An 11,465-nucleotide genomic window follows, 5' to 3' on the forward strand; every position below is an offset into this window, starting at 1 on the left:
CATCTAATAGATCACTAGTTTCCAGCGACTGCTGAATGAAACTGAAGCTGGAATTAAAAACGCTGCACGATGGCATTGGGGAATTTTCCTCAGCGTCGCACAAACGGTGAGTTTCGGAAGAATCCCGGCCGTCGTCTCTCTCGAAAACCTCCTTAAGCCATTGCTCACTGGGGCTGCTGGGTAATTTGGAAGCGCTCTTTTGAGTGTTCTCATTAGTGGACGAGCCAGAAACGCTTTGTGACTGTTCTCGTTCAGAGTCACATGACTGGTTAAGCGGCTCTGAGCGCATGTATCCCGGCCGTCTGAAGCTCCTCCTGCGATGGCTTCCCGCTGCCGCCGTCGGACTCACACCACCTGTTGAGAACAGATTATTGATTAAACGTCTTAAGTCGTGATTATAACTGGACATCCGACATGTAAACTCTCACAATGGCATATCTGTAAACAAATAATGAGCCATGACAGCTGCCGTCATGTGTTTCAGCTGTGAAATCTCCCTGTGATCAGTGTGTCAAATGCAATACAGCTGTTGAGAAATTAAAACTGATGGGCACTTTAGGAAATGCACAGTAAAAACTATTCAATAAGATTTAATAACAGTGTAAAGATACAATTTAATTATGAAAAAATTGACATTTTAATAACGGTCATTATTTATATTTGTTTACATTTTCTCTCTATTTCATATATACATATATATATATATATATATATATACACACACACACACACACACACAAATATAGAGAGGAAGAGAGATTATATTTTATATAAGCAATATGAACCAGTATCATTTAGCATAATTGAGATACCACTACAGTTTATTAATACTCGTGGCCTAATGGATAGAGAGTTGGACTTGTAACCCGAAGGTTGTGGGTTCGAGTCTCAGGTCCGGCAGGGATTGTAGGTGGGGGGAGTGAATAACCAGCACTCTCTCCTCCCTCAATACCACGACTGAGGTGAGACCCTTGAGCAAGGCACCAAACCCCCAACTGCACTGATAGAGCAATAGCTGCTCACTGCTCCAGGTGTGTGTTCACTACTGAGTGTACACTACTGTGTGTACACTTGGATGGGTTAAATGCTACTGAGTGTACACTTGGATGGGTTAAATGCTACTGAGTGTACACTTGGATGGGTTAAATGCTACTGAGTGTACACTTGGATGGGTTAAATGCTACTGAATGTACACTTGGATGGGTTAAATGCTACTGAGTGTACACTTGGATGGGTTAAATGCTACTGAGTGTACACTTGGATGGGTTAAATGCTACTGTGTGTACACTTGGATGGGTTAAATGCTACTGTGTGTACACTTGGATGGGTTAAATGCTACCGAGTGTACACTTGGATGGGTTAAATGCTACCGTGTGTACACTTGGATGGGTTAAATGCTACCGAGTGTACACTTGGATGGGTTAAATGCTACCGAGTGTACACTTGGATGGGTTAAATGCTACCGAGTGTACACTTGGATGGGTTAAATGCTACCGTGTGTACACTTGGATGGGTTAAATGCTACTGTGTGTACACTTGGATGGGTTAAATGCTACTGTGTGTACACTTGGATGGGTTAAATGCTACTGAGTGTACACTTGGATGGGTTAAATGCTACTGTGTGTACACTTGGATGGGTTAAATGCTACTGAGTGTACACTTGGATGGGTTAAATGCTACTGAGTGTACACTTGGATGGGTTAAATGCTACTGAGTGTACACTTGGATGGGTTAAATGCTACTGAGTGTACACTTGGATGGGTTAAATGCTACTGAGTGTACACTTGGATGGGTTAAATGCTACTGAGTGTACACTTGGATGGGTTAAATGCTACTGAGTGTACACTTGGATGGGTTAAATGCAGAGCACTAATTCTGAGTATGGGTCACCACACTTGGCCACACACCACTTCCCTTTATTTCAGTTTCAGTTATTTTAGTATGTTAAGTTAAATTAAATGAAAATGACAAATGCTTCACTTTAAAATTCATATTAAATACAAATATTAAACACATTAAAATAAGTATTGTTTGCAGGAAGCCTACAGAGTTGTTTTATAGTAAATTAAACAAGATTGTGACAAATTTGATACTTTATTGAGATCAACCTTACCAAACTATAAAATCAACATCTGAGCAATAAATCTTTCCTCTGGGTGAGTAAAATGAGCCAAAATGAGTTTAAATGCATAGATGACAACCCATCGCAAAATGATGAACCCCAAAACAAGTCTGAAACCAAAACCTCCACATCCTTATAGTCCACAAAACACATTGGTCTGTTGTTCTGAGGGAAAGGGAGGGATCAGTGGAAAAACTCTCAAACGGTCTCTTTGTCTGCAGCCGTGATTGGCTCTTTAAACGCATTTCCCACAATCCCTCACTGCAGCGAATGCAGAGAGAGAACAGCTGCAGTTCAGATCTTTCAAGCAAAAACACAAAAACTCACTCACATGTGAGAAATAACAGAAAGTCCATTCACACGACTGTGAGACCCGAGAGAACAGACTAGACCCTCACTGAGCCAAAACCTGACATTTATATCACTGATTTCTACAGTGTCAAATAGCTTTCCCTCAAAATAGGTCTTAAATATGGAAGACAAGAAAAATGATGCTAAAGAATCTCTTTTTTTATCCTGGCATTGCAATCTTTGACCATAATTTACACGGAGCTAATGAAGAGCAGATGAAGTCACTGCTAAAGAATGTTTTCTAGAGAGAGGAAGAGCTGCTTGAGCGAGACACACATCCTCTGAAGAGCTTTTGAGTAGTCGAGCCAAACCTTTGCTACCCGACGCCTTTTACATAAAATTGCAAATTGAAGTTAATATTTCAATAATTAAATTTAACACGCATGCTTACAGATCTCTGATGCTAATATAGACATTACTTTTTTTGTAAGTCATATTTAAAGTCACTAAATTTGATTATGAACAATTCAATCTGTGCTATAAAGCAGCTCTACAGAAAACAAGTGTGAACGTGTCAATGTTGATTCAATTCAGATCAATAACATTGTAGATGTTATATATTGTAGATGCAAAGTTTGTCATTCAACACAATTCAGTTCAACTTTTGTTCTCATCCGATCATGTCAGTCCAGTTAAATAGATATTACTAAATATTAATTGTCCTTTAAACCATTGAGTATGCATGGTTTTTTGATGTTTTAGTTAGTGTTTTTGTATTTAATTTATATTTTATATTGTTGTGAGTTAATTATTAGCTTTTCATCCACCGTCACATTTCGTTTTTAAAGCACTTTATACAGTATAATACAGATTGCTTCAAAACAGCTTCACATTACTGAAAAGGAAAATATCAGTGCTATTGTTGCACAATTAATTAATTATGAAGCTAATTCAGCTGTAAAGCAGCTCTACAGAACGTGTCAATATTCAGCTCAGTTCTGTCTGAATTCAATTCCTCCTTTATTGTGCATTTGTGGGATTTTTTGTGTCCAACAGGTGAAATTGGTGCTTTTCTCAACAACACACTTGATTTGAGAAATCATTTATGTCTGTAACACTAACAGGTTTAATCACATCCTCAAAGTATATGAAAACACCTAGTATGTGCAAGAGAAATAGATGTTTGACTTCACAAACACCACTAATTATTGATAAACAGTTCAACCACTAACAGAAATACCACACAAGCTTCAATCAATATTGACATGCATTGAAAAGCCACGGTTTTCCAGTGAGAGAAGCATGTGTTTACCTTAGTCGATTAGAGAGGCCCTCTCCAAACACACTTCTGCTTTACTTGGCCTCCCATTGGCTGCTCATGAGCGTTTCACACACACGATGGTATGTGGAGGAGATCATGAAGAGGAAAAGGGAACGTTTGAAGAGAAAACGCCAATTTCAGAAAGGTTTCACCATTTGAGCCGATTCACCACACTTACTCATGCATGTATAGTGTGACTCGTCCAGTGACTGCAGCGTTTGAGGAAGTGAGAGTCCGATGGTCATTTTGTGCAAGTCTTTTCCTCCTTCCTTTTTAACACACACAGTCAAGTCAAGGGTGAGACCAAGCTCAGCTCTCTGTGTGCCCACAAGCACCAAAATATGATGTTCACAGCAGTGTTTTACTGTTAACTAAAGCCAAAACGTGTGTGTTCACCAAAATAAAAAAATATTAGATTAAAAAAAACTTAAACTAAACAAAAATTAGAAATGTTGCAACTTAAATATCTGAAAGTTGCAGTTCTAAAATTCCTAACTGAAATAAAAATAAAACTATTTAGAAATCTATTTTTGTTTATATTGTAAGTCCCCAACTGTTAGTCGCTTTGGATAAAAGTGTCTGCTAAATGAATAAATGTAAAATGTAATTGTAAAACACAAATACTACTAAAAATGACTAGAGCACATAACAAAATGACTAAAAACTAAACTGAAATTAAAATGAAAACTGAAAATATAAAAATAAGTTAACTGAAAACAGCAATTAAAATTACGATAGAATGACAGACAGAAGCAGGGATGCAAACTCGTCAGGAGTGAAAAAAGTGACAAACTAAACTCCCCAAACAAGTTAATTCACAGCTTTAATTAATAATAATTTCACACTCAAACTGCTTTATAGGGAGAAAATATTACACACTGCAAAAAATGCTTTTCTTACATGTTTTGTCTTGTTTCCAGTCCAAATATCTAATAATTCTTAAATCAAATATTTTTTTTTTTCTGAAAAAAATAAGGCAAGTCAAAATAATCTTGTTATCGGTTTGAAATAAGATTATTTTTCTTACCCCATTTGCAGATTATTTTGCTTGTTTTAAGGAAAAACTCAATTTAGACTAATTTGTTTCTGAAAACAAGACAATAATTTTTACTAGTCTAGAAAATGCTTCTTGATTTAAGAATTTTTAGATATATTTTTTGCAGTGCACCATTCAAGGATAAACCCCTTTATATGATTAAAAGATGTTTGAGAGACAACTACGGTCTACAACCAACAAGGATTGTTGTCAAGATATTACATGAGCTTAGTCAGGGGAAATAAACCACTGTAAGTCTTCATTTCAGCACTCGAATCTTTGAAGCAGCTGACGGGCTAAACGTGAGGTGTTTCTCCGTCTTGAAACCGGCTGTTACAGGCTGACACCTAGCTATGGCTTAGCGCTGCCTTCACTTGAGCTGAGTGATACTAATATTACTATACATTGAACGGTATGCTTTACTTGTAGGTCGAACCGTTCTCAAATCGACTTCATGTCAGAGTAATAGCTTACTGATATGTGAGACAAATGTTAAGGTCGAGACTGAGGAGCATTTTTGCAAAGGGTAGGGAACTAATGGAGTGATAACATAACTTACAATCTTCATAGCTATCGTAACAGCAGCCTCACGCAAAACAACGCGCGGTAATCACCATTTAAACTGGAACACCATAATTTACAGCAGATACAAATGCATTCCATCTGAACTATGGACAGTTGCCTGCAGCGTCTAAAAGTTAGGCTTCAGGAGTGAGATTGGTTGAATGAGGGAAGGAACATTAAGGTAAGCCAATCAGAGGCAGAGTAGGGCGGGTCCATTCCTTTGCCAACAGGGGAAAAACCCTACAGGTGACGGGACACAGGTGACTCGCAGACTACGATTACAACTTCACGTGAATGACCTATTTCAAGGTGAAAACGGTAAATTTTGCCGAAAGCTGACAAGTTTGCACCCCTGTAGAACGATAGACAGACAGACAGACAGATGATAAACAAAAGACAAACAGACAGATAGAGATTGAAGCATAAATCTGTATGTTAATAAATTATACCAAATTAAAAACTTAAATTGACAGCTCTACTAATGAATCATCCACTTCTCAAAGATCAGGATCATTTTCTGGTCTACTTTAAGGACTCGTGCACAGGGGAATTTGACAAAAGAAACCCTCCGTACTTAAATTTAGCAGCTGCACTTCTGCTGAAGTTCTGGCAAAAGTCTCGACGCACTTCCTGTTCGTTCACAGAAGACACAAACAGCTGAAAATCACTTGACACACACACACTCTAAACCAACTGTTTGAACATAAACAGCTTTGAACATCAACAAATCTGATGACAAAAGAAAACAAGAACCATGAAACTTAAAAAAAAAAATCATAATAACACATTGTAATAGAAATAGTTCTCCCAAAAAGGACAATTCTGTCATCACTCACCCTCATGTTGTCCCAAACCCATATGTTTTACATAAATGATGTCAAACAACATTTTCAGCAAGAATTAGACCTTTTTTGCTTTCAAAATATGGAAAAGCGTGAACTTCTGATAAATATCTCATTCTGTGTTTCACAACAAGGAAAGACATACACGTTTGGAACAAGGCGAGGGTGAGTAAATAAATAATGACAGTATTTTCATTTCTGGATTAACTTTTCTTTAAAACTCTTTCATGCACTAGATGCCGTTCCACATTGAAAAACAGATAAAGATGCTCAAACTGGCCTTAACACCTGAATCATGGATGTAAAAACAGAATAGTGACAGATTGACAACACAGATGCACCCATCTAAGTAGCTTCATACTGACTAATCATGATGCCTGTCTTCCCTAATCTCTGCCATGCCAATTAGCTGCATGCCAACTGCTAATAAACGCTTGCAAAGCTGTCCTGTAAGTATTTTACTACATATAGATAGATTGTGACAAGGCAGAATTTCTGGACTAAATCTCAATGTTTGCTGGAGTTACTCTCCACATCAAGTTTCACGTTTCTCCATGAGCTGCCTTGCCTGTGGGCACCAACAATATTATGTCTGAAAGCCAGATCTGAATTGCAAAGGGCTGTTATGACTGGAAAGGTTGGTTAAACTCAGTGAAAACTTATCTAACCTTCTGATGGATGTCTAAAAATAATTAAACCGCTAAACCACCAGATGCTCCGTCCTCATGTATTCTGACACTGTTTGCTGAGCTTTGATGTGGGAAGAGATTGCAGCGAAAGGAAAAAGGAAAGTACTGCATTCCCAAAGATCATATTACACATTAGAAATAAAAAAAATACTGTGGTGGCAGAGTGATGATGACAGCATGGGATTTTGAATACATGGTACTTAATCAAACAGCAATAATTTGGACAAAAACAAGGTAACATTATCATAGGACATTGATATACACAATGGTGCTTAATGACTACCATATTTACCATGGTATTCACATGCTACTTAATGCTATTGTAAAGAATACCATGGTACTTACATCATATCATGTCCAATATAACATAGTAACATCATGATACCTTTAACAGGCCTACTTTTTTGTTAGAGTCTCAATTTATTAGGGTATATGGTACAAACATGAAATTAGATGACTTTTTAGCAAATATACCCCCGGTTTCACAGACAAGGCTTAAACCTAGTCCTAAAAATAAACTTGCACTGACTGATCTTAAAATATATCAGTGCCTTTGTTTTGTCTCAAGGTGCACCCCATTAATGTTTTTTTTAAGCATGTTTATAAAAATTACTGAAATGTCCTAATTGAACTATGGCCTAATCCTGGCTTAGTCTAAACCCTGTCTGTGAAACCAGGCCATACTAAAAAAGGCTTTCAAGCCATTTTCTCTCAGAAATTGCAAGTAAATTTCACACATAATTGCAATTAGTATTTTCTTGAAAAACTTACTCCAATAAACTTCGAAAAGTCATTTTTACAGTAACGTATACTAAACTATTTTCATGCAATGCCAAGCTACATCAAGGAATAGACTACTATGGTATTCACAAGCTAAGCAACTTTAAAGAATACCATGGTACAACCGTCAATAAACAGTACTTATCATGTCCAATAAAACACAGTAATACCGTGGTATCTTGATAATTCATTGCTAGTGTTTCAATTTATGACAGCACTAAAATCTATCAACAGACCAACCATGCAGTGATAAGTGATGATATTCTCTTACCTGTCCTCACAGCAGTGCACCGGTGACACGTGGAGTCGGTGGCAGATTTTGAGTTGTTTTCCACCCTGATCATTCCTGCGAACATCATGACTGTTTAAAACCCCCTAAATCCACTCAAATATAGTTCTCCGATGCACCGAACGCCGTTCACTTTCCTTCAGAAATATGCATTGTTAGTTTCCACTTTCCACTTAACAGTCCGCAGATAGCTGGGTTGTCAGATATGATCTTAATCGACGTTTGAATAAAACAGATCCAACTCTGCGACGAGAAGGGCGAGTTTCCTGTGAGAGGGAAACAATGTCGGAAAACCCGAAGAAAGCTCGCGCTTGCGCTGTTTATTTCAGAGAAAATATTTCTAAGATCTTAGTTTTATTTCCGTTATCCTCTGGGAAATGAAGCCACAGCACAGGGTTGTCAGAAAGCAGACGAGAGCCGGATCACACGCACTTTGTCCCGTTATGTGTCGAGAGGAGTTTCTGTGACGTCTGCTGGAATTTGACTCTGATTCACACCAAAGCAAAACTCCCATCAACTTCATCCACTGCACCACGGACTTGGACACTTATCCCACTTATCTTAAAGTGTCTGAAAGTCAAGCCAAAATATCAAACCAAGTGCCATTTATTGTAAAGATGCACAAACAAAACATTTCACAAAACAGAAGTTTCTTAGGTTTGAAATGATTAAGCTGAAGTGTTGAAAATGAAATCTGAAATGCACCTGTGGTTGCTTTGCTAGGACACCCATATGTGAACATGAAGAGAACTGACTTCATTTATCCACCAAAACACCAGCCAATCAAAGACATTGAGCTAAAATAATTAAGAAAAGTAAAAAAGACACATCCTGCAGCAATTGAAACACACAGATACAGATACTATATTAATAATAATAATATTAATTTGTAAACCAATTTAAGAAAAACATGATACAAAAATATTATAAAGTTGCTTAATAAAACATTTTTTTCAGCGACAATAGTAAAAATATATCTCAAAAGGCTATAGCCTATTCCCAGAACAAAATATAGGCCCTTTATGAAAGCATTATTCCAGAATGTTCAAAATGCTTACAAAACATTTCTCTGGTTATGTGAATGTTAATGACGTGTAGGACACGATGTTTGGGTAACATTTCATTTTATTATTTTTTTGCGAACATTATGGGAATGTTACATTTGAATGTTCTCTAGATGAAGGTCAAACTTCTGTACAATGTTTCAATGTTCCATAAATAATGTATAAATTAATGTAAAGACCAGATAACTTTGAACGAATGTTCTATTAATGCTACTACACTGTAAAAAGGCTTTAAGGCAGAACTCAAAAATCTGCTGAAGCTGGTTGCCTTAAAATTTTAAGTTGGCTCAACTTTTCTTTTTTTTTTTTTTTACAGTGTAGAAGAATGTTGCCACGCTCTAAAAAAATGCTGAGTTAAATACAACCCAGCACTGGGTAAAATATGAATAAACTCAGTGATTGGGTTGTTTTCCACCAACAGTTGGGTTAAATGTTTAACCCAGCCTTCTGACAGTAACCCAACCGCTGGGTTAAAGCAACCCAATCTCTGGGTTTGTCCATATGTTACCCAGCGCTGGGCATTTTTTAGAGTGAGAACACTTACCAAAGTTCTGAGAACATTTCCTTTTATCTGGGTTTTTATGTTTGTCATCATATTTTAAGCTTCAAAGCCGATTTTAGCACTTCTGGTTGGGTTTAACAGATGTCTGGGTTGAAGTTGGTTGGTTTTGCCTGTGCTCTTAATAAATGTAATGTATAATTTATATAAACGTTAAACTGAGAAATTTTCATTCTGTTATCGTGAAGTATAAACTGGAATAATAAACTGTCTTCAATAATCAGACACCTGATCCATTTGCCAAATGCAATCACTGCTTGAATGTGTTCCTGTTGTGTGTCTTTGTCTCGTTCAGTCGCAGGAAGCAGCAGTGAGCGGACGAACAGAGCTGCTCTTTGTGTTGTGCTCTACAGTGGAAAGTCTCATTCGAGGCCTGTGTGTATCTCATAATGGTTTAATTGAGCTAAACCACCCAGAGCGTCAGAATCAAAGTCTCTTACTGAAGCAGCTAAATCAAATTAACATCTGATCTCGTGACTTTAGGACCCAGTGTGAACAGCTGAACCAGTAAATTACAGTTCTTTTGTTGTCAATGTAAGTGAATATCTGACATATTCCAGAATACGATTATGAGGTATTTGATACTTTAACTTTTGCTGACACTTGAAAGTCAAAGAACACCAGGCTACTAGTCAAAAGTCTTTTTCTTTCTGACTTTTTCTGACTTCTTCACATTTTATAGTAATATTAAAGTAATCAAAACTATGAAATAACATGGTTCATGACAACGGTTTTATATTTACATTATCTATATTCCAGCTCAAGAGTTTATTTTCTTCCAAACATCATCCTGGCTTGAGACCTGAACACATTTCTTATATTGACCCATAATATCTGAATACCTGCATGATTGATCTTTAAAGGAATAGTTCACCCCAAAATGAAAATTGTCATCATTTACTCACCCTCCTGACGTAGAAGAAGATATGTTGAAAAATGCTGGTAATCAAACAGTTGACGGTCCCCATTGACTTCCATAGTATTTCTTTCCCTACTATGGAAGTAAATTCCTTTCAGAAGTGAATGCTTGTAGTCGTGCCCTGCAGTGGCTTGAATTAGTCACTATGTGTCAGTATTGTACAACTTCACGCAAAATCTCGAGCTCTCATAGGGGAGTTGTTTGAAACGGTGTTTAGAGAGAATACAGTAAAGACTGAGAATATTACAAGTGATCAACTATGCAAAAAAACTGTATGATTTTTTTAAAATAAATTATCTTATTCATTTATGCCCACTCATAGCAGGGGCGCATGCATATATATATATATATTATTGAGTACATATACAATAAATGAACATACTTTCCAGAACAATTAACTAAAACTGTTTTTTATTGGTCTTATGAAGTTTTGTCATTTGTTGACATAGTGAATTGGTGGGTTTTGGTTAAATGTGAGCCTAAATCATCACAATTAAAAAAACCAAAGACTTAAACTACTTCAGTCTGTGTGCATTGAATACACGAGTTTCACAATTTGAGTTGAATTACTGAAATAAATGAACTTTTCCATGACATTCTAATTTATTGAGATGCACCGGTATATATACAGTAGGCTATATAGACTAGCTATATGCGTTTCATTACGATCGAGCGGTGTTGCCATGGTTACCTCAGCCGAAGAGCACGCCGATTTTAAATTTCGACGTATTACGTAGCGCTCGCTCAGTATATAATAAATAGGCTACACACTGTAAGAAAGCCAAACGTTGGAATGAACAAGTGCTCCTCGGCTGAGGTAACCATAGCAACAGAACACCATTTGCATTCCATTTCGATGCTCGAACTGTGTTCTGTTGCTATGGTTACCTGCTCAGGCAAAGAACTCGTGATCGCTCTTGTAATGGCACTTCAACTAAGTTTTACGTTTTTATGTTCACATTATGTATCTTCACAAATAATATTAACCC

The 11,465-nt window shown here is 37.0% G+C and overlaps 1 protein-coding gene across 2 annotated transcripts in view; it reads right to left on the reverse strand.

Annotated features, from left to right (window-relative positions):
• The window catches only part of LOC306882337 (disrupted in schizophrenia 1 protein-like), a 51,131-nt gene extending 42,699 nt beyond the window's left edge, over positions 1 to 8,432 (reverse strand). The window contains exons 1-2 of one of the 2 annotated variants that reach the window (XM_079436889.1): positions 7,917 to 8,432; positions 1 to 354 (exon numbers count right to left, since the gene is read on the reverse strand). The exon at positions 1 to 354 is cut by the window's left edge and continues 482 nt beyond it. In XM_079436889.1, coding sequence (XP_079293015.1) covers positions 1 to 354; positions 7,917 to 8,004 — 442 coding nt within the window. In that variant the 5' untranslated portion in view covers positions 8,005 to 8,432. Of the gene's footprint in view, positions 355 to 3,725; positions 4,000 to 7,916 lie in introns of those variants that run through there. The other variant, XM_079436890.1, reaches the window with a different exon arrangement.
• Positions 8,433 to 11,465: the final 3,033 nt, after the last annotated feature.

This window comes from Barbus barbus (genome assembly GCF_936440315.1).
Source record: "Barbus barbus genome assembly, chromosome: 16".
Taxonomy (NCBI): domain Eukaryota; kingdom Metazoa; phylum Chordata; class Actinopteri; order Cypriniformes; family Cyprinidae; genus Barbus; species Barbus barbus.